Source organism: Aulonocara sp. 'chitande type north' Nkhata Bay, linkage group LG7 (genome assembly GCF_057382095.1).
Source record: "Aulonocara sp. 'chitande type north' Nkhata Bay isolate Kocher_YH1m ecotype deep benthic linkage group LG7, A_spYH_male_GT1.1, whole genome shotgun sequence".
In the NCBI taxonomy this organism is placed as follows: Eukaryota; Metazoa; Chordata; class Actinopteri; order Cichliformes; family Cichlidae; genus Aulonocara; species Aulonocara sp. 'chitande type north' Nkhata Bay.
This window is the reverse complement of record NC_141350.1, coordinates 31,769,485-31,797,338: the sequence shown is the minus strand read 5'-3', so window position 1 is coordinate 31,797,338 and position 27,854 is coordinate 31,769,485. Positions and strand designations below refer to the sequence as shown.

General features: G+C 40.1%; 1 protein-coding gene across 1 annotated transcript in view; it reads right to left on the bottom strand.

Annotated features, from left to right (window-relative positions):
- Positions 1 to 27,854, bottom strand: part of dcc (DCC netrin 1 receptor) — a 375,235-nt gene that overhangs the window by 110,445 nt on the left and 236,936 nt on the right. The window contains exons 9-12 of the mRNA XM_086300044.1: positions 22,849 to 23,003; positions 22,052 to 22,200; positions 21,794 to 21,932; positions 15,643 to 15,692 (exon numbers count right to left, since the gene is read on the bottom strand). Of these exons, the coding sequence (XP_086156170.1) occupies positions 15,643 to 15,692; positions 21,794 to 21,932; positions 22,052 to 22,200; positions 22,849 to 23,003 (493 nt within the window). The remainder of the gene's footprint in view (positions 1 to 15,642; positions 15,693 to 21,793; positions 21,933 to 22,051; positions 22,201 to 22,848; positions 23,004 to 27,854) is intronic.

Sequence of the window (27,854 nt, the reverse complement as noted above, 5' to 3'; positions counted from 1 at the left end):
GACAGAAACTACTAGATTGAGAAAAAAGCCTTGAGGGTTACTCCTAGTCAGCTTTCAAGGGGTAAAGAGTTTAAAAAGTGTGATGTAAATGTGAGAGGGAATTGTTGTCTGTGTCTCTGTGTTGGCCCTGAGATGGACTGACAACCTGTCCCCTGTCTCTCACTGCTGAGACAGGCTTCAGCCCTCCACAAGCCTGAAATGAACAAGTGGTTAACAAACTTGATGGAAAGATGAAAGATGAAAAGTCAGGTGAGATTCACAGTGGCAAAGTCCCAATTCCTATCCAAACTATTTCAAGCCCTCATGAACTCGACCACTCAGTGGACCCCTTGCTGGCAGCATTTAAAGCTTCGCTTTGGGCTGCTGAGAACCATGACATGACTGATCATCCCTTGTCTGTCCACATCCTGTCAGTGAGGCAGACAGTGAATGAGGTGAATGAGGAGATGCAAAAAACAAACTAGTGCTAAAATTGTAGTTCAGTCAGGACCACTACAGCTCACAGAAGACCAATATTTCCATCTGCAGTCATTTATACTTGGCAGTATCTGTTGCTGTTGATATCAGCTGATCTTCTGGGATTATAGCTGAGCTTGGCTTCGTCATCTGGCTAAACTAATGCCGTATTCGATTCTTTCACTTTAGATGATGATCACTTCCTCTTACAAACCTCCTGTATCTTCTCTGGCTCTGTAAACCAGAGCAGGTATTTAGAAACTCCAGTCCTGCTGATTCAGGACATGGTCCATTTAATTTATGGGTACAGTTGGTGTTATTGTATTTGGAGCTGTACTTTGACTGTTTGTGCTGCTGAGCAATTTGTGCGATCGATGTATGAAAAAGCTTTGAAGAACAACAAAATGTTCAAGTGAACCTGGAATTAATTCAGTGGGCTTCTCCTCTCTTTCTATATGCTGAGCTGCAGTGTGAACACGGCATACAGAATAGCTCATCCGCCCTGTGACCTCCACACACACACACACACACACACACACACACACACACACACACACACACACACACACACACACACAGGACCAGGTGGGTAAACACTCCCTGAATTCAATCTGTGATTGTTTGTTTATGTCCTCTGGGTGAGAGCTGCAATCACACTGACTGTGTGCCAGTGTGTGTGTCTGTAGGTGTGTGTGTGCACGCATGTGTTTAAATGCCCTCTGGGTAAAAAGAGCAATCACACGGAGGGCAAAATGTCTCTATTTGGTCGGCAACAAAACATGCAATGCCATGCTGCACTGTTCTGTGTGTGTGTTCTGAAAACTAACAGCTGTTAGGGTTTATACCAAAAATACACTTGATATATGTGTGTATGTATGAGGAGTTGGTCACTTGCATATAGAGAATATTAATAGAAAGGACCTATCCTGTTTATCCTGTTGGGCTCTGCTAGAGTAGCTCTGCGTGATTCACAGTTTAAAAAATCTCATTTATCTAATACTGGGCGTCTGCGCAGGCCCACAATTCATCCTATATGAAACAAGCTCTTAAAGCGGCTCCTTCTTTAAAGCTAACTTTCTGCTTGTTGGCTGTCCCTCATGAAAAAGAGTTTTGTTTTGTGGACAGGGCGTTTTTCTTCCTAACATGAAATGTGAACATATCCCCTCCCTATGATATCACACAGATCCAAGAGTAAAAAAAAGTGTGTGGAATTGAGTTTAGAGCGAGGATTATATGTACTTACATTTTCTATAGATGTAAACTTATCTGTAAAGAGGATATTCATATAAAACAGGTACTGTCCCTCTGTTTTTCACTGGTAAAGATTATTTAAAAGCCTATTTAGTTTTATTCATTTGGGAGCAGGACGCGGGAGGATTTCCCACTGAACTGGACAGTCTCTCACAGGGCAGGTGACACAGAGTGACAGAGACAATCATACACAATCGCATTCACACAGTCGATGCAGAATCACCAAACAACCTAACAAGCATGTATTTGGAGTGAGTGGAAACCATCATACACATTATAAGAAATTGTTCATCCAGCCTGATTCTTTATACCAGGTGTTCCCAGACACCCACTGCCTGACACTCGCCGGTGTTGTTACTCATCTCCAATCGTTGAGTTTTGTGTGGAGTCATCGTGGTAACAGGATGATTAGACCCTCAGAAACAAAGCGAAAAGCATAATTATCAGTTTGCTGTCATTCATCAGGTTCTGTGCATCCTTCCCTCCAAATCACCATCATTGTAACATCTCCTGAAGCTCTGCATCAGGATAATATCAGACTGCTAAACAGTCCCACTCTGATTGGACCAGGGAGGGTCCTGTGTCCTCATAGTTTCATGTCTTCAATTATGTAACCTGAATCCAGTTTATTGTTTTGTTATTCATCACAACTGTCCTACGAGGTGAGGAGGATTCCTAATGAGCAAAACCCAACCTGGTGATGAATGTTGATCAGATTAGTTCAATCAATGCAGGACTTTTGGTCATGGTGGCTCATTAATAACTACATTGTAACACAGATCCACTAGTTTAAACACAACAAGACTGCATAATTATATCCGTCAGTTTTTAGGCTTTTATTATGCAAATGCTTTGTTCTATTTCATGACTGACTTTTAAGTGTATATTTACTGTTGATTTAGTGACTCTTATGTATAATTGACATTTTGTAGCTGTAGAGCACTTTGGCCAACTGAGGTTATTTAAAATGTGCTACAGAACACTTCTAAATTAATGATGTGAAATTAAAGATCTACAGTCCTACTTGTCTTTGTGTCCACCAAAGAAAAACATGAATATATGTTAAATTGTTCAACTGCCTGCTGTTAGTGCTGTTAGTACTTTTTTCTAACGTACAGTTAACAGCAGCTTGTGACTGGAAGAAAGAATCAAAGCTAAACAAGTAAATGATCAGATAAAGGTTTTTCAATAAATCAATAAAACCATAACTAACATTTGTCTTTTTACCTTCTGGATGATTGATTAAAGTTGTCTTTGTGAATAAAACTTAAATATAATACAATGGCAATGGGGAAAAAATGTGTGTGAGATTGTATTTGTACAGAAGCTGTGGGGACATATTTCTGTTGACACAATGAGCAGTGTTGGGACTAACACGTTATTAAGTAATGCGTTATAGTAACTACGTTATTATTGTGGTAACGAGCACGGTAACTAGTTATTATGCCAAAATCAGGAACGCGTTAGTCGTTACTGGGATTTAGATAGGGTCGTTACTCGTTACTTCGTGTGGTGGCTATCGCGGAGCTTCCACAGATTCAATAACATTAGCAAGTGGTGGAGGCCAGCAGGTGGATGAAGGAAAAGGGACGCAGAAGGAAAAGAGACCCGAGGCGGCCGCCGGTCCAAGTGTGAACTGAACTTCAGGTAAGAAGTTATGACCTGCAGTCTATCTGGGTCAGATATAAACCAAGTTTAGGTGGAGTTTATTTTCGTTATTCTGACTTTTTCCGTACTGCATGCTAGCTAGCATGACGGAGTTTCTATAGAGCTGGGTGGTGCTATGAAGTTAATGATGTTGAACTTTATTTTGTTCATAAGTTATTAGAGTTGCCAACCGTCCGGTCTGGTATTCAGAGAAAATATTACGCGTTTCTTATTGAGGTGAAAAGGAACAGTTTGTCCCGTAATTCAGCTACAATGGAAAAGGCACAAAGCTGGAGTTATTCTGTGTCTTTACGCTGCACAGCTGCCTCTTCTTCTCTCATCCTCTCCCCCTCCCTCTCCCGTTTCTGCTTCAATCATGAAAACTGATCAATGATCAGCTGATCGGCTTTTCTCTCTTGTTTGTTTATCGCTCACTTTGCTCCGAAAGAGGAAACCAACCGATGTCGTGCTAAACAACAGTAGCGCGTTTAAGCTTGATCAGCTATTGTTAGAATTTATTTAATATTAATTTCTAATATCAGCTGATGTTTGCTGGAGCCACAGCTGTAAACCTCTCTCGTGGAAATATGCACATTATCTTTTCCTTTCTATTGGTAGGTGGCACAGTGCACTTGTGGCAAGTAAGCAAGCTAGAAGACTGGCAAAGTTATGGAAGCAACACACTAACAAGAGAATTCTGAGTAAAACCAAAGTTACTTTCCCTAGTAACTAGTTACTTTGAAAGTAACGAGTAACTTGAAGTAACTGAGTTACTTTTGAGAGAAGTAACTAGTAATGTAACTAAGTTACTATTTTAAAGTAACTTACCCAACACTGACAATGAGTGATATCTGCATTTAATAGTGAGGATCTAGTGTACGGGTAGGGTGAGGGTTGAGTTTTGTCACCAGGAAATGAATTTAAGTCAGTGTGTGTCTAAATTCAAAATGGTGGAAAGTTTTAAAATCGGAGCTTCTTTGTAAAGAAAAGGTCACGGTCAGCAGTACTTCACACATCAAAACGTTCCTGAAATAACTCCAAACTGTATGATGTCACGATGTCAAAAACAAAATTCAATTAAACCGCTGCATCGAAGGCCCCGAAGGATATTTTCCCCTGGCAACAACAGTCAAGAGCTAAGTTTGAGACGAGGTCTGATATGTAAATTATTTTAATTAACTGAGTCGTTCTACATGGTCTTTTGTATTTCAGTTTGAAGGAGAACTTTTATACTTGTTACGGCCAAAAAAGGAACTGCTGTGATTTTCCATTACAGACCTCCAGATTTAAGGTTTAAAAGCAATTTTGAATTGTGCCTGAAACCCAGCTGCTCTGACAAGGGCCAAACGTTGCTAAAGTTGACTAAAAGAAAGGTTAAAAAAACAGAAATAGAGACACCACGAGGAGGCTCTGCCATTCATAATATATAGAGAACTGTGCAAAAGCTTTAAGCACTGTTGTTTCGCTTCTATCACGCAGTGTCATCAGGGAGCCATCTGACTCATAAAGAAGTATCTTTTGAAACAAAGACAACTACAACAGATGGTGTGATCCCAGCAGAGGGATGATCTAAAGAGTCTGGGATTGCATGAAAACACAGAAGGCATTGTTTTCTTCAGTGACATATTGGTACAATAGCTGTCTTTGGGGGGGAACTTCATTGAAATAATAATCAATTTTTTCAGATAAACCAATCACAGACATCTAACTGAAACCTAATCTCAGGGTATTAATGTAATAACAACTGTGTGGGTTTCAGTCTTTTCATGCTACATGTGCTGCTGCTAACTTAGTTCCAGCTAGGGCCACCGTTGTGGGGGGATGAAGGTGGAGGTTGGGGTGCTGGCGCCTATCCTAGCTGCCATAGCACAATAGCAGAGGTACACAATGGACATTTTATCAGAATATCACAGGGCTAACACAAGACTGTTCACATTCACACATAGAGCCACTCCACATAAAACCGCTCTATATGGATTAACCAATCAACTCCAATCATCTTTGGACTGTGGGAGTAAGCAGCAGGACCAAGTGCTGCAGATACTAGGAGAACCTGCAGACAGGCCCCAACCAGCCAGCGGATATGAACGCAGGAACTTTTTTCTATGAGGTTTTGGTGCCAATTATTCCACCACTATGCTGCCATTCATGGATGGCACAGTTAAGAACTTAAATAGAAAAGTAAAATGTTCAGGGATTTACTAGAATGAGTATGATTCTCTCTCTTGTATCCATCTGCTTACATTCTTACTTTTGTTACCACCAAAAAGTAAGAATGTAAGGATCTTGGTCACTTAGACAAGAAAAGCTTTTTTCCATCATCCACTTGTGGTCTGCTGGCATTTCTGAACTACAATTCTAGAATACAAGCTGAATGAAGTCTTTGTGAATTTTTCTCTATTTATTAAAATCTGTATCTGTGGCGAACGTGCTTTTTCTCTTTCCCAGAGAGCAAAGCTTGATCTTCTGATTCTTTTGTCTGTCTGCTTTAGAAATTTCAGTTAAGCCATTATTTGCTATAAAAAGGACTCTTTTGTTAGGAATAACTATTAAACTTCTGACACTTTTGCTTCTGATATCAGAATTGAACTTAATCAGACATTTGAGGTGTGAGTTTCAGGCACATGAAACAAACAAGCCTTACTCTAATGTGGACAGTCAATCCTTCAAGGTCATTTTCTCAGACATGTCCAGACCACGGGGAGCTGATAGGTTGCTCCCTTGAATTCCTTTTTCAACTACTTAACTCATATGTTCACAACTTTCACCATAACCACAAACTTATGAGATAGAATCAACTGGGATTTCTTGGTTAGGATATCCAGTAGTAATTCAGTGCTGGGTCTCTTGCTAATGCCACAGTCTCACTAGCAAAACCAGCTGTTGGGGATCATGGTATGACAAAAATAAGACTGCAACCACTTGCAGTGAGTTACTATTGTCAAGTCAGTTTTATTGCATTATGTACTGGCATTCATGTACAATTTGATAAATCTATAAAAATTACAAATCTGCTTCCATCTGTTGCAAGTCTTCTCCATACACAGAGTACTTGCCATAGTAAGTATTTATATTCTAGACAGAACCTCACATATCTGAAGCAGAAATTCCTCTAGAAAGAAGAAGAGTCATGTAGTTGCTGAAAGGTGGCAATTTAACTGCAAAATAACACCTTGCTTCTATGTACGAATATACTCAGAAGGCAAACAGCTGAGTCAAGTCATTCATCAGTAGACTGACGCAGACTGAGTGAAACGTGTTCGCAATCTGCCTTTGGTTAGAAATTACACACTAATTATATGCAAAGCTGTTCGGACACAACGGGCCTCCCTTGCAGCTTTTTGCAATCAGTCTCCAAATCTTTCCTAGTCGTAAGGAGGTTGCAGTGCTATTTACACAATGTGTGACCCAGCCGCAAGACCAAGCAGTTTTTTAGCAGTTCTCAGTTGAGGAGTCCACAGTTTCTAAACCTGAAAGCAGTGCGTCGCAATCTTTGCTTACCACCTGGTACCCTTTCTATGTTTGATTCCCTGCAACTTTGTCCACTTCTTGAAAATTGAAAATTAAGCTGAAGGATCACTGGAGGAGACCCAGCACCGATCATAGAGGCACAGGGACAAAGGAAGTAAGAGAACTTCCAGTGAGAAATTTAAAAGCAGCAGCTGTGCTGAAAACAGTCCAGATGTAATGGGGAAATGATCATGAATGAGATATCAGCCATATTTTAATGTGAGAAAGGTTTGGATTTTTAGCTTATTCTCAGAAGTTTTTGATCACATTTCATATTTCTAACATTAACACAGTTATAGCTGCAGGCTGATTTAGTAGAACAGGTCTCTGATGAGTCAATCAAGTATCACCTGAAGCATTAATACAAAGATATAAATCTGTCCTTTAGTACAAAGATGTAAAGGTTATCACGGCCATTGATTTGGCTCAGTTTAAATACAGTAAATATTTCTCGTTGACTGTACATGACAGCTTCTTTTGTTTTTAAATGTTCCCGAATCTTAAGATTTTTACTGATTATTTCCAGGTTCTTGTGGAAATACGACAGAGTTAAAATATTTATACAAGAATACATGTGGAGGGAGACTGAGAGGCCTTAGGCAACTCCCTAACGAGGATGTTAACTTTCTTGTTTTGTCAACTGTGTCATGGTCCTGGGCCATGTTGGCCCAGTATCCTTAGTTTCCGTGTGTTTTGTATTTTGTTCCTTATTTACATTTAGTTTAGTTTGCGTTTGGGTCAAATTCCTGCCTGCCACACAGCCGAATCATGACAAACTGTCAAAATTAAGAAGTGAAATTTCATAAAGAACTCTGAAAAACCCAATTTTATCCCCTAAAAAGGTAAATTAACATCTTGTATTGAGCTCAGTTGGACTCCTCACTGCTATTTCCTTTAATTAATATTTAGACGAGTCTCTAAAGTCTCCAGACTAACATTCCTGTGGAGACTCACTAGGAGGTTAAACTGCTTCAGCAGGAACCTTTTTTGACGAAATTGTGAACCAACAGAGCTAAAAGTTTGTAGTATGAGCTGATTCTGACCAAAATCCACTCCTGATCCTCAGTCTGACAGCCATACATATACACAGAGTGACCCTAGATGGACTCTCCAGAGAATTCTGGGTAAAAGCCCCACAGCCTGACATACTGTAAACTCTGTGCTGTGTGTTCAGCCAAGCATTCAACAACACACACTCACACACACTCGCAGTAACGCTCCACTGACTGGAGGAAAGTTGAGGAAATGTCAGATTTGTCTGAAAAGTTGGTTTGACAGCAGAAACTTGACAAGATCGGAAAGATTCACATTTTTTTCCTTCAGCAACACGCTACAGAGAAACTGACTGAGGCAGGACTCACATACACACAGACACACTCTGGATAGCTGTTTGTGTGTGTATGTTTGTGAGACACACAATTAAGGAGTGATTTGGTCACTGCAGAAGTTTATAATTTGTATTTAGTTTTAAATATTTCACTATGAAACACATTTCTGTGTCGATGCTTATTTATGATCAACCAAATTCAGCTTAGAGTAGTTAACATGTTTTTGTTGCATCAGAATCATTAAAGCTCACATGTCTTTGATCTGAAGTGGATCTTTTCTGCTCCAGTTTAATTTTTTAACCTTCACCTCTTCTAGCGTGAGCATCTTTGTGTCATTCACTGTTTAAGATAAGATTATTTGGACTTCTCTCACTCTTTTGGCCAGCTTTCTTCAGGCTGGCATCTCCTCTTTGAGAAGACATATGAACTGCAGGTGGGTGGGACTTTTTGTTTGAGATGACCATATAAGGATATATGTTCTCTGTGACATCATGGGGAGAAAATAATAGAAAAAAACTGTCTGTAACGGAATCTTCTGGCTCATCGGGTTTATTTGCACTTCCACTGACCTCATTCTTTGAAACTTTGGCCATGCCTAAAATGAACATCCCTAGTGAGGCAGTATATGTGTGACAGAAAATGAGAATAAGCAGAAAAACTCCTTTTAAGTCACTGTTATACTTCAACTTTCACATCTTTGAGCCTCCTGTGAAAATGATTTGGGAAGGCAGCCTACGGAATAAAGCAAAGCCTGCAAACCAGTTCAGGCAGTCGACTTGAGCAGGTTCTTCATCTACATATGATACTGTCACTTCAGCAAACATCTAATGCAATCATGCAAATTACTGCTGTCACTCCCCACTCCCTGCAGTGTTGTGCTGTGCTGAGCATAGTGTTCTGATGTTGGGAGTAATGAGGTCAAAGCCAGTATAAGCGCTGTACATTCCCATAGTGAGTGTGAGTTGGCTGATTGCATTAAAAAGTCCACTGCAAAATACACCAATCAGCTGTATTAAAACCACTGACAGGTGAAGCTGCAATCATCTTGTTGCAATCCAGCTTTCTCCTGGGAGACCTATGATCCTGGGAATCACATGGACATTTTTTGACCCACACCACCCATATAAACTACAGACTCAACATCACCTGTGCAGCAGCACACCAGTACAAAGCTCCCCTATTACACTCCAGTAATGGATTGTTTTTATTTTAGCACATGCTAAATTGCTAATATGGAAAATTACCAGAAAAAAGAAGACGACACATTCAAATTATTCTTTTAAAAGCAGTTATTTTCATGAACAATCACATAGTGTGTGCTGCAATTCAAACAACCTGTTTCCTTTCCTTCTATAAAAATGCTAACATACACACTCGGCTAACAGGGTGTGTTGTCAAAGTATGTAGCAATCATGAAGCTATAATGTTTAGAAAATAAAGGTTTATTTATTCAAATATTTTAAATGTGTTTGGTATAAACTAACTGATCTTTTAAATAACTTGCATTATTTTTGATGTTGTTATTTTATTCCAGACTTTTAAATCTCAGTGGGGTTTTTTAATATATTGTCTGTTTATATAAGTTTGCTTGATGGTTACATGATCACTGCTAAATGTAAAAAATGTGATAGATAAAGAAATCTTTGATCCTTGATAAAGGTAGCATTGACGCGCCGTGTTATTATCTAGAGAAATCAAACAGCTTTTATAAAAGCTACCATACAGATACTGCAGTCACTTCACTGAGTTTCCTTTCAAAGTTTCAGAGTTTGGCCACAACCCTGATCTCAGTATCATGAAGGATGACAAACTGAGAAAGTGCTGAAATCTACAGAAACAAACTGTGCACTGATGCTTTCTCTCATCTCATCACGCTGAAAAAAAGAAGAAAAATCTGACGTTGAAAGAATATTGGGGGGCCTGAAGATACACACTTCGCTATGTTGACAATATAAATTTGATGTCCTCAGTGGTGGTACTGACTTATGATCATCTTACACAACTTTCACCGAATTCATAATGTCTGCTGCATGGAGAACATCTGTTTAGAGGACAATCAGCTTGAGCAGATCTTTTTGATTGCCTTTGATGTGTCTGAAATTTGTAATGTTTACCAGAAAGTCAACATTTGGTAGCAAAAACATTTTCAACTAACCCCGAGAATCTTACTTGAAATGTGACTTTTCTTTTCTCTTCAGTACCACTACTGCTTCCACTGATACTGTTAGAACAACCAATAACAGTAACAGTAATCTCTAATTATCTTGCCCCTATGTAAAATGTTTTTTGTTCTTCTCTTTGTCTAAGTGCAAGTTGAGGTCAGGGTGTGGAGGCAGCGCCACCTGCAGCTCCAGTATGTTTGGCATTCATCTTTCAACAACAGACACCCATATTGCTCTTTGTTATACATGTATCCTAAGGCTTTCAGCCATCAAACACCTCTGACATCGCCAATCAATCAGCCTTGACCTAAGAGCCAATCGTCAGATAAATATCAATCACATGCAGAAAAATAAGCGGACAGAAACTAAATGAGGTCAACTCTCCACAGACTGTCTGAACTTCCATTTGTATGGACATAAATTATAAGTCGCTCACACAGCCAACGGAAACATTCATGATTTTCTTTTCCACTGCTGCTTTCTGAGTAACATGAAATAACCTGATCACACAAACATCTGATGAAACAGAGTGAAAGAAGGTGGTAAGTTTATTCAAACTTACATCTCCACCACTTCTCTATATTCAAATACCCGACCAAGGTATTAAAAACAGAGAAGAGGCAGGAGAAACTGTGAAAACCTTCACAGGACTACTTAAATGGATCCTGTGGCTGTAACCAAGCTGTTGTGCCTTTGGCTGCTGGGGAAGCAACAACTTTGCACTAATCTGACTTTATCTTCGATATTGATTTGGTTTACCTCAGTGTGCCGGGCTGAACTTAAACCAAACTTTGGAATGGATTTTTGCATCAGAAGTTTCTTCTCAGCTTATCATCATCTCTTCAAAACACATTTGGGTCATTGGGGATTTTGGTGTTATAGCAAAATAATATTTTATTATCACATTTTACAGTGGTTGTACCTGCAGCGTTGTTAAGCTGTTGATTCTATGGTTTTGGGCAAACTTGTCAGATAATATTATTTGCCACTACTTCCAAGTCATAGATTTATCTCTATGTATTGTTAAATATCATGATTGTATCGTCTAATATAAAACCACAACTGATAAAAGATCTTGGGGATAATTTAGAAACAGTGTTACTGCCAAACATTTTCACAAACATACTCAAAAATATACTTTGTTGTGTTAGTGCCATCACACAGGACAATGAAAGAAGACTGCAATCTTTTAAAAAGGTGCAAAGTCTGCAGCAGGAAGTCAGAGGGGCATTAAGCCCATTCTCTCCGGCCTGCTGGAGCGGGGGGGCTAGGAGGAGGAGTTGGCCGTTCGACTGCGGTCTGGAGTGTGGGGCCTCCCTGCTGCTGCGGAGTCGGGGCGGTCTGCCTCCCCCCACCGCAGGGAAAAGGGTAACACCACCTGGGTCTGGGTGCAGTTCCCCCCTCCAGGGGCAAGGGTACCTAGACCCGGTTCGTAGAGTACGCTTGGGGAGTGTGATCATGTGTACAGCTTCTCTTTATGTTTGTCTCCACGTTGGTTGAGTGTGGAGTAAGTGCATATGAGAGCATGAGGGTGGGAATGGATGTTTGTGTCTGTGTGTGCCTGTATGTCTGTGTCTATATGTCAGGTTGGGTATCAGACGCCACCTCTCTGGGGACATCTCAGGCCCTCCAAGGTTTGGAGGCCTATCTCCCCCTACCACCACTTCCCCTGCCGGTGGCGGACTCCCTCAGACATCGGTGCGTTGGTGGTTCTTTGTGTCTGGGGATGGGCGTCCAGGTACACACACCGGCTCACTCCTTGGCGGCCGCTTATCGGGGCCTGGAGCCTGGGGCTCGCTCGGGCCACTTCGGAGGTGGGGTGCCCCCGGCCTCTCGGCCTGGGGCTCGGTCACTCAGGCACAGCTGGCTGCCAGCGGAGCTCACGGGCACGTCACTGCAACTCCCCCTGGCTTCTGCTCCGCGGCTGCTGAGTGAGCCCTCATCTGGGACTCTCCTCAGCTCTTTCTGGGACAGTGGCGCGGCTGCTCCTCTGTTAGTCTTCCTTGGTCTCTTGTGTTCTGGGGGCCTCTGGATGTCTGGAGTTTTGATCTCCTCCATACCTGCTTCATGCCCTGGAGGACGGGGGCTATGGCCCCCCCACACCCTCTAGCAGATCATTACATGAAGGAACCTTTTAAAAAAAAACAAGCGCGTCCATGCTCACAGGTGTACACACGGGTGCTCACACCCACAAACTACACCCTTTTTGGCTGCTACCTCAAAGCACACTGTGTTCTGTTGATCTTATGTGCTGCACAATAATGTTTAATATTTAGTATTTACTGTCATATTCCCATATATCATTGTGATGTTGTTTATTCTATTACTCTTGTTCTCTTCTGCTTGTTTTCTTTTTTCTTTCTCAGCAGGTGACCCAGGTGATCGATATATGCATTTTTTTTTATTATTATTATTTTTTTCTGCTCATTCTGTTGGTTTTTGTTTTTTGCCCTTCTCCCCCGTCCCTCTTCTCAGCTGTTTCTCTTTCCCTCTTTCTTTCTCCCCTTCTTTCCCCCAGTCAAGTCTGTCCCGTATTCAGTAAGTGAAAATAAAATAAACAATAAAAGGTGAATCAAATGGACCATTACGGCAAGGCTGGGATGGTCAATTTGGTAAAGTAAATCCGTTGGGCATCTTTCTTTGCCTTTAGACAACAATTCTGATGGCAAAAGAGCCAAACGAGACAGACAAAAAAAAAAAAAGGAAGTCAGAGGGGCAAGAACAGGGAAACCTGGAAGTTTATTGACCGGGGACACCAGTTCATACTGTTTTAGACTTGAATACCAATATCTAAGAAAGACATTAGGATTTAAATATCCTCCTGTACAACACTGGGTCCAAAGATGAATGCTTATCCTGTTTGTTTAAACATTATTATAATATTGTTATAAACACTGTCACAACACCTTAAGTGTAACAAATTAAAAATTAACAATTAATTAAACTTTACATAATTTTTTAAAATGTTTTTTACAGTCTGACAGTAAAATGGTAATATTTTGAAACTGGATAATACCTGGTCTGTATGCCATGTTGGTAGCATATCACACACCCAATGCTAATGGATAATCTGTTGGTAATGGCAGTTCTACTGGATCAAACATTACTAGCAAAGTAACAGCAAAACTAGATAACCATTAATATAATATAATATAATATAATATAATATAATATAATATAATATAATATAATATAATATAATATGGTTTCAGAAGGTTGGCAGTGTATTTTAATAAATAAAAGTGCACATTGACTCAAGACGTTTATTTAAATTTAATCAAAGCTTCAACCAAAGCTTTGATGATTAAACCACAGACACCAGTCAGCCCGTGAACTCTAGCTGCTGGTGTAAAACTTGAGTACTTTGTACACCCACCATCCATTCCAGCCACCTCCTGCTGATTTTATGCAGTTCAGGAATTAATTCCGTTTAAACTCATATTTAGTACCACTCAATATGAATTGAGGCAGTGACTAGTGTTAAAAATAACATGCTTTCCAAATTATTTTTCCTTTGACTAATTTTCTTTAAACAGGGATGATCCTTGCTACATTTTGGTTTTTTTCCCGAATGTCTGCTACCAGACACATTTTCTGTTATATTTGAGAAGTATACTTTTAAATAAAAGCTCTTCAAAACCCTACACTGTGGGCTTCTCCTGAGACAAAGTCAAGACAACAGCCTTTCTATGCATTTTCAATGTATCCTGAGGCAGCACAGGATGGCACACTGGCACATACCATAGTTCATATTGTTTCCTCTGACTGTTCTTTCCCAAGACACTGCTGGACTTAAGATTAGAAGTCAGTAGAAACGGCAGTAGAACTGCCTTTGGGTTTGAAAACTCTTGATGCTTCCATTCAAAACTGCTGGCTGTAGCTGCTCATCATCAAAATGAATCATCAACATGAAATGCATCCAGCTTGAAACCAAAGTTGATGTTTACTATCTGTCCAGGTTTGAGGTCTTTAGTGAACCTACAGAGCAGCCATCCTGGAAGCTGTCTGGACATACCTAAGAGGATAATCTTGAATTTGAGATTGACCAAATTGATATAAGACTTTTGATCTTGCAAATTGCAACACACAAATATTAGAAATTACTTTTAGCCTTAAATATTAATTTACGGCAAATGGTTGCACCTCCCTCAGCTTGGTGCTTTTCGAGGTTCCTTCCTGTTAAAAGGGAGTTTTTCCTTCCCACTGTCACCAAAGCGCTTGCTCATAAGGGAGTATGTTTGTTGGGGTTTTCTCTGTTTTCTTTGTGTTATTGTGGCAAACCTTCTGGCAATTACATGTATTGGTGTACCATCCTAGAGGAGTTGGACTACCTGTGTGATCTCTGTAGGGTTCATGTATCACCTGGTAACAATAGTGGCACTGACCCTAGCCAAGTCCAAAACAATGCATAGCTTCTTATTGTTGTTCCTGTACTGCATGTATTGTTAATTTCATTCAAATGAAAGCAGTTGATACTGATTAACAACCCCTTCTGTTACTTAACTGACCAGATCAATATCTCACAAGTTTTACTGGCTTAATACCAAACTCTGATCACTGTTACTTCATTTATTTGAGCAGTGCACTATATTGCCATTTACATTTGCACACATTTCAGTATATCACTGCAGCTATTTACTATCTTCCTAGAAAAATATCAAGAAATGAAGGCTGATTCAAGACTTTTGCACAGCACTGTAGGTCTCACAGGGTTAAAGAAGTTAGAAAAGCTCCTTCACTTCATGGCTACAACCCTTGAACCGGCTGTCTGATCTGTTGGTGGGCACAGAGGGGGTGTCACTCATTTTTTGTGACATAAAATGTCGATTTCTGTATTGACTTTGTGTGAATTAGAGCATGTAAATATTTTTCAACACATAAATCACATGAGCAGCTTGGACAGTCAACAGAGGAAACATAAATGAGTTGGGAAAAATGCAGAAAGACATTTATTTATGCACATTCTAGGATCCCATCAATCAGTAAAATGAGGCCAGATCACTAGAGAGCGACTGCTGACTGATGGCTGTGTCACTGTTTAGATGTGGGTCAGAATAAGCAGCCATCAGTCACTTCAAGGGAGACAGAACCTGGAAAGTCAGGCAGTGATGTTAAAGTCTGTAAGCTCAGATCGTAAAAGGTGAAAGAGTCTTTCTGTTCAAGGGGATAACGTTGGATTTTACTGGTAATACCACCGCGAATGGAGCAGATTATGATGTGGATGTTGTTGCAGTGTATGGATGTGAGCAGAGAGAAGAGGGAATAAAAATATGGGTATTTAAACTCACCCTGGACAGGACGACCTCTAAGGTGATGTTTTGTGGAGGAGCGCTGGGTACTGCAGAGACAAATGTAAAGGAAAGGAAAATGTCAGGAAAACAAACAATGCAACATATAAATCAATACGAAAATACAACAATAGCTCTAATGATATTATTTATTAATAAAAAAGGAAGCCGCTATGGAGAAAAAGTGTATTTCTGGTTGTACATTCAAACATGACTTTAAACTTTAAAATGTAACATGCTGGTTCAGTCCTGAATATGCAAACAAATCTATGCTCCTGCAAAATGACAACTACACATGTACATGCATGAATAGGAACGCTATTAATATTTAACGTAAAAAAAGTTTAATTTTTAATGCTACTTTTACATTGTTATGGCTGCAATAATGTAAAAGGTCTGAAAATTACACATAACAAACAGAGCTTTAGAAAGTTAGATTTGATTTATTTCTATTTTCTGTTTTGTTGGAAGTGACACGCACGAGGACAACAGGAAGAACAGAGAGAGGATTCATGAATGTAGTGACGAAGGACAGAGAAGAATACTACAGAGATTGGAAGAAAAAGACAATCTTCTCATGGTTTTGTGGCTATAGTAAGATAGATCACATACTGAGATCGAACGTTTTTAACATGACTGCTTAAGTCCTTCTAAACCTTTTATTTGTTAAAAATTTGTTTTATTTCCTAAAAAAACGAAACCAGAAGAAGCAAAGAAGGTGAAGAAGAAAAAGCTACAAAAAATAACAAAGGCAAAAGTAAAACATATATATACAAACAAGGGGGGGGGGGACCAAAGTGAACATGATGGTCACAGGGGAAAAACGGGATGATGATGAAAGATGAAGAAGAAATACAAAAAAGAAGATATTGGGAAGAAAATGAAAGAGTAAGCATGAAGATCAGAAGATGAAAAAGAATGAAACATAAGAGCTTTTAAGTTTAGAGAGGAAAAAACTTGGTTTTAGTACATGAAAGCACAAAAAAAGATGAAGAGGAAGATGCAAAGGAAAGAAAAATAATCAAACAAAGAGGAGAAAGCTAAAAAGAGATCAAACAAAGACAAGAAAAAATGAATGGATGAAATAGGAAGACAAACACAAACTGGAGGAGCTCCACCTCCCGAAGTTTCATGAAATTTGGCTCCAAAGTTCTTGTGTAATCTTGCTAACTGACTCACAGAGAGACCAAAAGCACTGAAAAACACCAGAATAAATGGAACACAAAAGAGAGGATGGTGGTGAAGAAGAAGAAGAGATGAATGAATAATAGAAGAGAGAGTTGACAGACTTCTAGAAAAAGCAGCAGATGCGTTTTTGTGTCCAGCAAAAGTGCAACATTGGTTTGAGTGAACTGTCCAATCAGATGCCTGATTAACTGTCAACGGCTTATCTGTTGATTCAGCTGCTCGCTATTTATGTCTGTGTGTGTGTGTGTCTTCCAACGTGTGTCTATGAATCAGTTTTATTGTAAATTCAATTAGCCCACAAGTCACCGTTATCATCGAGACACAGCCGGAAGATTCACAATACAGCCGCTCTGCATCTGCAAGTGTGTGTTTGTGTTATTTCAGATCATTTTTATGGTGTGACTGCAGCTGGACACACGCCTCCGTTCTCTCTGCCTCTGTGGAAGTTTATTAATCACAGCGTCCCTCTCAGCACACCCATCAGAAGCTGAATGTTGCATTGATATTAAAGGACTCAGTCTGTGTAGAAAATGTAAAGCACACTGTCCTACCATGCAAAAGCTAGGAATAATAGCAGGAGAGTATAGGGAGCCAGAGTGAAACTAGGACTTCTGAAACCTCATTCAAGACCCCTTCAGAACTATATTTTAGAACCATTTGAAATGGATTTTCAGTAATGAAATTATAATTTAAATGCAGTTAAAATGTGTGACAATCATCAGATGTCAGATTTGTTTGCAGAGTGTGGCTAATATTAGCAGTGCTAGCACCAGCAGCATTTTTTCTTGGAGGGAAATGTCCACACAGCTTATGCAATATCCAACTTTGGTTGGATAAGCATAAGTCGAGTGCTTACATGCCAGTGAGTCCATTACAATTTAAACAATCATACCCACGAGGGATAATTACTGGACCTCAAGCTAATAATGTATTCCCTTTCTTCAGGCCAAAAGGTGCGTATATACTTAACAGATACTTCACTGAGAAACCTTGCTAGTGCCAGATTAGACCCCCTGATGGCTTCGGACCTGCATTAATTTTTCATGGTACACACATGAAAGCATCACATTGTTTCTGCAGATTTTCCGGCTGCATATCCATGAAGTGAAACTTTGCTCGCACCACACCTCAAAGGTGCTCTATTGGACTGGTGACTGTGAATTCCCGTAATTAAAACCAAATAGAAACTAGTTTGACATTATGCAACCTTTGCTACATGGCATGTTATCAAGCTGATGAGTACACTGTGGTCATAAAGGGATTAACATGATGAACATATTCCCAAACACCATTACACATTCACCAGCAGCCTAAAGTGCTGATACATGGCAGGATAGATTTAGGCTTCCATGTTGTTGGTGCCAAATTCTGATCCCATGCTAGGGTCAGAGTGTCACATCAGACCAGGCAACCTTTTTGGACTCTACTATTTATCATTTTTGGTGAATCGGTGTGAACTATAGCATCATTTTCCTGTTCTTATACAGAAATGGCACCCAGTCTAATCTTGTGTAGTTCTGCTTCGAGGTTTGATGTGTTGTGCGTTTAGAAATGCTCTTGTGTATACCTCAGTTGTAATGAGCGGTTATCTCTGTTACTATTACCTTCACTTCTGCTCGAAGCAGTCTGGCTATTCTCCTTTGGCCTCTCATACCAACAAGGCGTTTTCACTCAGACAATCACCACTAACTGGAAATGTTCTCATTATTCGGACCATTCTCTCTTAACCCTAGTGATGGCTGTGTAGGAAAATCCCAACAGATCAGCAGTTACTGAAATCCTCAATCCAGCATGTGTGGCACCAACAACAATGTCAGACTCAAAGTCACTTCAATCGCCTTTTTCCCCATCCTCATCCTCAGCTTGAATTCCAGCAGCTGGTCTTGATTTTGTCTACATCTCTAAATGCTTGAGGTTGCTTAAACCCAAAGTTGACATCAACTGATGTACAATAAAAAAAAAAAATTAGTTTAAGTGACTAGTCTTTCTGAGGGCAACTAGATGTGGACATGCCTAAACCTATGCTGAGTACTTTGTAATAGTCCAATTTTTCTTATGTCTACCAAGTGAACAATCCACACTGAACAATCCCTTTTCACCCTGAGAACGTCTAGTCTGATGTATTTATCTAGTCAAGTGTCCACTATTTGTAGGCCACAAACTCTTTAATAGTATCTGTGATAACATATTAGGCTCCCAGTGTCACCCACTGACATTTCACTCCCTGTGTCTGTAGTGGGCAGTGAAAGGTCAAATTAATCAAATCAGTGATTGTAAAGAATACGTCAAGGCTAAGGCTCTTGGATTTTTATGTGGTAACATTAAAATAAGATGTGAGATATGAGGATTTTGTCAGACAATCAGCGAGTAAAGGTGATTAGCTGGTCACTAAAACTAGTGCATGCAAGTATACGTTTCTTGAATCTATTTCTTTTCCTACGTTTTCTCTGAGTATTTTCATGACTTATGAACTTCCTCGTTTCTTCCTCTTTTCTGCGCCACACATGACGAACTTTAATACTGAACCATGTGAAAGAGAAAGTGTGTGTGTGTGTGTGTGTGTGTATGTGTGTGTGGACTCCATTTAATGTGTCAGGCTAAAAGGAGGTTTAAATGAAGCTGCTCCTTCTTCTGCCTACTTAATTAAAGACCCCCGAGTCTCCTAATGAAACTCCTGACAGCAAGAAGGGGGGCTGTCTATGAGAAGGGCTAAAGACTGTGTTCCCATTGGCTCTTCTCTCGGTGTCTTTCTCTCACACACATATACACAGTGCCAGGTAATAGACACCACCTCGCCCAGCAGTTTTCAGATCTAAGTTGAAGTGCTGCTTGAAACTAGGACCAGTTCAAACCAGTCAGACTGCACAAGTCACTCTTTAATATTCTGGACTCCTTGTGGTTAAGGATATTAATAACATATTAATCATGTCTTCAAATCATCTCAAATTGGTTTCTTGAACACGACACTGTACTCAAATGGCATCTGCAATCACCAGATCCCAATCTAATAGAGCACCTCTGAGATGTAGTGAATAAAGAGATTCAAATCTGCTGCAACTGTTTGTCATGTTCATGTCTGAGGAATATTTCTAGCACCCTGTTGAATCTGTGCCATGAAGAATGAAGGAAAAAGGCGGTCCAACCCAGTACTAACAAGCTGTACTTTATAATTTGGATGTTGCTTCAGGGTCTGAAAAGTGAAACTGCTGTGTCTTAAAATGAGGTCTGGTTATCTTTCGCTGATATAGTCGTCAGAATCGGGATCAGAGTCTAGATTGTTTCAAAAATAGCATGACATTAAAGATGTAGTCACTTTGTGTGAGCTAAATGTGGTGGTTATGGTTATGTGACTAAATATATTCATAACCCATCGAAACAAAATTTAAGACAATTTACTGATCATAAAAATGTACTTTGTGCAAATTTGTATTTCAGACTTTTGAGGACCCAGCTGAATAAAATGCATGTTGCACGGGTGATGTATGGCCTGAGCGGAAGAATTTTCAGCGTGGACTGCCTCAGACTGAGATAAGACATCAACAAAATGAAAACACTCGTTTTATAACAAGTCCCAGCTTGCAAAAAATAAAATAAAAATCCTCTTCAGATTCTTTTAAACTGGATGGGTTAAGTTCACTCTTGAACATCCACCAAAATCAATACTTTCTTCAATAACCACAGTGACAGCTTCCATTGAGATCATGTCCTTGGTATTTCAGAGAGAGTGGATTTTTAACAGCCTATTGTGGGCAACTTAAAAAAAAAGGCCTGTGCTCCAGTGTGTCATTGTTGTGCTGCTGTTAGAAATTAACAGTGGACGTGGCTGGAAGGAATAGAAGCAATAGATCCTGTAAATATAATAAATTAGCTTTTCTTTTTGTTACTGTATGACGCTGACAATTCTTTCAAGAAGTTCCGTATTTATTACTGTACTGTGTTTAATCAGTCTAGCCAAATAGTATATATATACAGCACAACCCAAAGAAGACAGTGAGCTGCTATTTTAACCCTCCAATTTTGTCCACCAATTTTCCAGAGATGTATTAACAGTGAGGGTTAGGTTAGAATCTTTGGTCACCTCTCGTTTCATTATAGTTTGTATTCAAGATGCCAGACTTTCTTGTATTTTCTCAAAGTGTTATTGCACAACAGTTCAAAGTTGGCATATTTCAGCATGCTGTGCACTGCATCCTTACAAAATCTGAGGCAATGAGAAGAGTAAAGAGCAAAGGAAAAGGTTGCTTATCTACACCAGATGAACAGGATCTGAAAGTGATGTCCTTAAGAAATAGGAAAAAAAAATCAGAGATTTATCTGAAATCTGAAAAAGTTTCACTGAATGGGTGGCTGTCAAGAAGCCATTCTTACAACCTGTAAAACACAGTGGAGGCTCTGTCACGGTTTGGGGATGCCTTCCATCCAGTGGTTTTGCAGATCTTATCAAAATGTATTAAATTATGAATGCAGAAAAGTACCATCAGATTTTGAACCCCCATGCAAAACCAGGGTAAAAGTATCTGATCCATCATATATTGGCCTTCCCAGAGCCCAGATCATTATGAAATAGTTTGGCATATTCTTTTTCCAGATAATGGAACAAAAGGCCTGGAGAATTCTGGAGAAGGTTTCCTGAAGACCACTGTGGGAATAGTGGACAAGATGTGCACAGAACTATATCTACTGCTTTATAAAGAAGTTTTACCTCTTTGCATACCCAAATGGGATTCATACAAGACAAGTGCTGTTCACTGGTGAGTGAGTGGATGTTAAGGCTACTATCAAAACTGAGAAAAGAAGATGAAAGAGTGGATAATGGGATACTGAAGACCGGTGGAATTTCAGTGACAGAGAAAAAGCCTCTGTGACTTTCCTTCTGTTATAACATGGTCATGTCATGTTTCATTTCCTGATACATGTGATTTTCCACACTGAATAAATGAGGAAATGTTAAGACACAGCTCACCATCTGATTGGGTGGTGACACTGACGGCATCTGAGGCAGTCCCTGGTCCATAGCGATTGATGCCCAAAACTCGAACTGTGTACTCTGTGAACTTGTTGAGTCCCTCCATCTTGTAGTTTTGTCCATTCACCTCCACACTCTGAACACAAACACAGAGTATTGATTACATTCAACAAACAACCGAATAAGGTCAAATGAACTCCAAAACAATGACTCAGACTATCTAAAGCATCATAAACCATTGGTGATGGAGCTCACCTGCTCCTTGCCCGACGGGCTCTCGGTCCACAGCAGCCTGTAGCCCAGGATGGGGCCGTTCGGAAAGCTGGGTGGCTCCCAGCTAACCTGAACGGAGGTTGGAGAAAGAGCCAACGCTCGGAGAGACTCCACCTTGCTGGGAACTTGGACTGAAGGCACACACAAACACTTCTGTTACCAGTGCTGCTACTTTTAGACATGTGTTACCTTTACTGCAGGGACAGCTTGATCTGATTTTCATGAGAGTCAAGAGGATAGCTAGCTATCATTTTATAATAAAGGCCTATTTCACTCCAGTATCACTAAATTTAAGCATAGACAGGTTTAATGTCTTAAGAAAAAAAAAAGATAATATACTGACCGGAAAATCAGATGCATTTTTAATGATTTGACATTTCGATTTACAATAGCTTAGACAACCCGCTGAGTGAGCCTGCTATAGTAACATCTGGCCTATATAACTTGGACATTATTCAAGGCCAAATGTGGGCCACATCTGGGCCAGACATTCCTTGTTTTCCACCTGAGTGAGATCACGAGAAAAGAGGTGTAAGGAACCAACAACAGCCATGGATCCATCCATGCATCACAGCAAGTCTGGGTCTTTCTACCTATTTTCTCCTTCTGCTATTGGCTAACAGAGAACTCCATAGCTTGATGTTGGTCTTGACAGTCTGCCTCACTGAGCTCAACTGTAGTCTGACCCAAAATATGAAATAATGTGCAAAAAGAAAAAGAAGTTTTATACAGATGACTGAGCGTGTGTGTTTGTGTGTGATGGAGTGTTTGTGTCTTACGATCAGGTTTTGTGGTGATCTTGAGGGGGGTGGAGCTCTCTCCTGGCCCAACATCGTTATAAGCGACAACTCTGAAGCTGTAGCTCTCCTCCGGCTTCAGGTTGGAAACTGTCAGCTCCAGAGACTCCGGCTCTGACACGTTCACTGACCTCTCCCTAACATGGAAAAAAGCACCATGGATTAACTGCTAATTACAGGAAAAACAAGAAAAGAAAGGAAAAAGAACCAACTGTCTTTTCCTGAAAGTAATTGTAATTACATATAACAACTACATCCTTTTTTTTTTTATTTAGGGTTTTATTTAAATAGACGTAAACTGGGAGGTAATCCCAGTCCATCTCCACTTTGTAACAGCACAGATAATCTCCCCTGTAATCAGCTGCAATCTGTGTAATCCCTCACTGTCTGCTGCTAATCCTCAGATTACAGCACCTCTGCAGCCTCGCAGTTCTCAACTAATCGCCAGACCACAGATGAGACGAACCCAGATGCAATGATTAGCATGTTTCCACAGTAACATCAAACACACACACACACACACACACACACACTGGGGCTTCAGTTCACTGTAAGGAAAACATGCTGTTGCATTTTTAAATAAAGAATACTGAAAATATTCCTGGAGATAAAACATAAAAGGAAACTTTATGTTGGCAGGATTTTGCTTCCTTTTGATGAAAACAGATAAAACATCCCTGCACTGATGTTCACTGCATGCCAAATCTTGACTTCACCACTGAGAAGCACAAAAGAGCTTTGTAACTCATCCTTAATTCAGACAGAAGGGAAATGGGATCTGCTCAGATATGTACTGTAAATAAATTACTGTAGCCGGGGATGGTGTGAAAGGTTTTAAATAAGCAGTAATGAATTCAGTGCAATTACAAGCTCATCATTAGTTCAATGTGCATGTCGGGGCGATCGTGGCTCAAGAGTTGGGAGTTCGCCTTGTAATCGGAAGGTTGCCGGTTCAAGCCCCGGCTTGGACAGTCTTGGTTGTTGTGTCCTTGGGCAAGACACTTCACCCGTTGCCTACTGGTGGTGGTCAGAGGGCCCGGTGGCGCCAGTGTCCGGCAGCCTCGCCTCTGTCAGTGCGCCCCAGGGTGGCTGTGGCTACAATGTAGCTTGCCATCACCAGTGTGTGAATGTGTGTGTGAATGGGTGGATGACTGGATATGTAAAGCGCTTTGGGGTCCTTAGGGACTAGAAAAGCGCTATATAAATACAGGCCATTTACCATTTACAGGCCATGTCTGTTCAGCTCATTTCAAGAAGGTTTAACATAACGAAAGACTCTCGCAGTCATAGCTTAGAGTTGTGGGACAAATACAAATGAACTTCATGTCTGTTAACTGTAGATTTGCAACAGGGCTCTGTTAGCCTACCTTAACGTAAGACACCGTAAAGTGTCAGCTTGTTGCTTTTAGAGGGAAATTTTCAATGGCAAACAATCCACTTGTAAAGTCATTTTCCAGGCCCAAAATCTTTGCTACTTCCCTAAATTAAAAAACACTGAGGCACAGTTTCAGTTGCTTTTAGCTTTAAGTTTTAGCCGGGATGCAACAATCAGTCAAATTGTCTCTTCCTGAGCTACCCATTTCCAATACTGTTTTACATCATATTTTCCCCAGTGAAACACTGCAAATGAGTGAGTAAAACCTTCAGAGAATTGTCTTACACCCACCTCTCAAAGTTAAAAGCAGTTTTCCAGCCTCTATTATATGTTTTTTCTTTTCTCTGTGGCAATTTCCATCATATTCCACTCAGGTCTGCAAATTTATAACAGTGACTTTGTGGTGACTTGTAAGTTTTTATTCCACTGGACGTAGCATGGTGTCAGCAGCTACATACGGTGACAAGTTGAACTTGACCTATAATGCCATACTTCCCTTTTTTCCTTTACAGCAGCTGGATAAAACCTGTAGTTTAGAAAACTGTCTATCCTGCAGCTTAGTCTTTTAAATACTAGAGAGGATTTAAATTTGTCTCAATATGTACAAAATGCAGAGCAGTCACAAGTAAAATGTGTCTGTAGTTCTTTATAACTCCTACAAACTGCACCGTGTGTGTGCAGATTTAAAAAAATAGATATAATATGTTCATTTATAAGCATTTCGGCTGTATTTTAAAATTACAGGAAAAGAACACTTAGCTGTTTCACACTTCTCATTACAAAACCACGGATCAATCAGTTCAAAAGGTGAGAACACATTTCTTCTTTTGTTTGTTGTACAAGCCTGACACAAACGCGTCTCATTCCTTGCTTGTCACATATAAACTCTGTTAAAAATGGCACTAGACTCACATTTAAATGTGGATTAAACTAATGTGTCAGGTTATTGTTGTTAAACCTAACATGTTAGACAACTACAGGCAGTGTTTAGGGCTTAAATCTAACCAGCAAATGGAAAAGAAAAGAAAAACCACAGACAAACAAATGGTACATAAATCTCAGTCTTCTGGCTGATAATCAGAAATGGGGGTCTCCAGTTTAATGGCAGTGGCTGGAGCTGTATGAGTCAACTTCATTTATACACAGACAGACGACAAAAAATAGGACTTCCTGGTAAGTTATAAAAATCTGTTACTGTTACTTGATTTCATTTACTTCTTGTACTGCTGTTGGCTAATATGGGTGGATATAAAGCAGTTCAGCAACAGCAATCATGTGAAAAACTAACCCCTTTCAGCCACCTTTTTGTCTTACAGCAGGGTCCAGGTACTGACTCTTAAGGACACCTTATCAGCAGCATCTCCTGTCAGGTGCAGAAGCAGTATTCTGTTATTGTAGTTGAATTGGCTTTGTTCATTTCACTTCAGCTTTTATCGTTAAGGGCCATGTGGCAGAGGCAAGATTGAGGCTAATCATGTGTATTACGATGGGATTTTTGACAAAATGAGCAACCTTGATGATGAATGCAATTGGGAGAATGCATGGGGGAAAGCAATAAGCCTCCTAAACCAAACCACCACCAACCTTTAACTTTCCACCACAGCTATAGTTTTGCTATTTGAGTAAAGTGAATTGGACTGAGTGTAACAATTTAACTGGTGTTCTAAAGACATTAAGTTTATAAGGGTTGTTTTTTAACTGGTTGTTGAGCCTTTACTGCTTTTTGATAAGGATGAACCCTAACTCTAAAGGGTAAAATGGACATATTACTACCTTTAAAGTTTGTCAGAATGTTTTTGTCTTTGCTCACTGACTGTCATTTCTTTTGAGGACAATATAATAAAAACATCAATTATATATTGATATAATTGATCGGCCAGAGGGGCCGATGGCGCGATATGGCAGCCTCGCTTCTATCAGTCTGCCCCAGGGCAGCTGTGGCTACAACTGTAGCTTGCCTCCACCAGTGTGTGAATGCGAGAGTGAATGAATAGTGGAATTGTAAAGCGCTTTGAGGGTCTCAAAAAGCGCTATATGAATGCAATCCATTATTATTATTTATTCAGATTGCTCAGGGTTGTGTTCAGGGCTGTGTTTAGGGTCATCACGTGGTTAACTACACCATATTTGGGTTTTACTTGAGAATTCCATTCTAAAGGTTCATTTACCAAGATCTTCATGTAATTCCACACACTGCCACTGAGATAGGATTGTTGCATGTGGCAGGTTCAATGACAAAGCGGCCTGCTCATACTATGATTAAAACGGATGTAGCATTTGCTGCGCTTATCCTCTTTAAGCTTCCCACAATTGTTCAATAAACAACTTACACCATGTGCAGTATATCAGCCAATCTGAACGAGGACCTTAGGTGATTTTTTGGGGGGGCAGTTTGTCAAGAGGTTATCAGAATTTATCATCTGCAGACCACAGATGTACACGGTAAATTACATGGCAATCTGACACATTGACACAAATCAAGCGCTATCACCGGCAGCAGCAATGACACACAAAGGTTAAAGAAAACACAAAAGGTGAGTGGAGTTCTCGGGGTATATAAATCCATGTTTTTTTTTTTTCCAAGGCTGCCGAGTAAAAAGGCAGCGACACAAAGCTGTATGTGGAGGTAACCAGCAGGCTGGATACAGAGTGAACTCTGTTTGGCCTTGAAAAGGCCACCGTGTGAGGGCAGTAAGTCGGCTCGAACAGGAATAACCCACGGAGAGAGAAAAAAATAGTTCTTCCTCTGCTTACATCTTTACTGAGTCCTTCTCATCTTGCTGGCCTTTCTTGGTCATTTTTTCCTGCTCTCTAAGGATCTCACCTCTTTCTGTTTTTATCTCTCCCTTTCCTTACCCTCCAGATTTTCTGCTCCACCCTAATCTCATCAGCCTTGGGGTCGCAATATAGCTGCAGTTTAGCAGCAACAACATCGCTCTCAAGTGAGACTAAATTCCACCATGGCACTAAAACCCCACCTGCACTAAACAGGCTTTCTAAATTTATAAATAGCATTATTAATTCACCACCTATTGTCCCATACTGCTGGCACATCTTACATCTTCTCGACTGTTTCTCCAGACCCTTTCATGTCTGTCACATGTGCTCAGAGTGAAACTGCTCTCATCTGTGAAAAACACATGGTGCCAGTTAGGGATGGGTATCGTTTAGGTTTTATCCGATACCGGTGCCAAACCGGTACTTTTGAAACGGTGCCGGTGCTTAAACGGTGCTTAAAGAATGGAGAACACAAAATTGGTCCAAAAACCTCTCATGTTCAGCTGTTTTTTTGTAAAAAGATAACAATGTTAGCCTTTTCTGCAGCTATAGGGGATTTATGGCATCACTCTTGGCTGGAAGCAGTGCTTAAACAATGGAAAAAACACAAACTTTGTCCAAAAAACCTCTCATGTTTAGCTGTTTTCCACTTTTTCTTTGGTCATTTTAGCCTTTTTGGCCAGGGTGAAGGGAGCATCTGCCATCAAACAAGAAGACAGCCGCATGTAGCTATGATGATGTTTACTAGTTCACCTTACATGCATTAATGTAATAACGTGGTTAGCCTACTCAATGTAAATTACACACGAACAACATTAAGCTACTCACGCAGAGA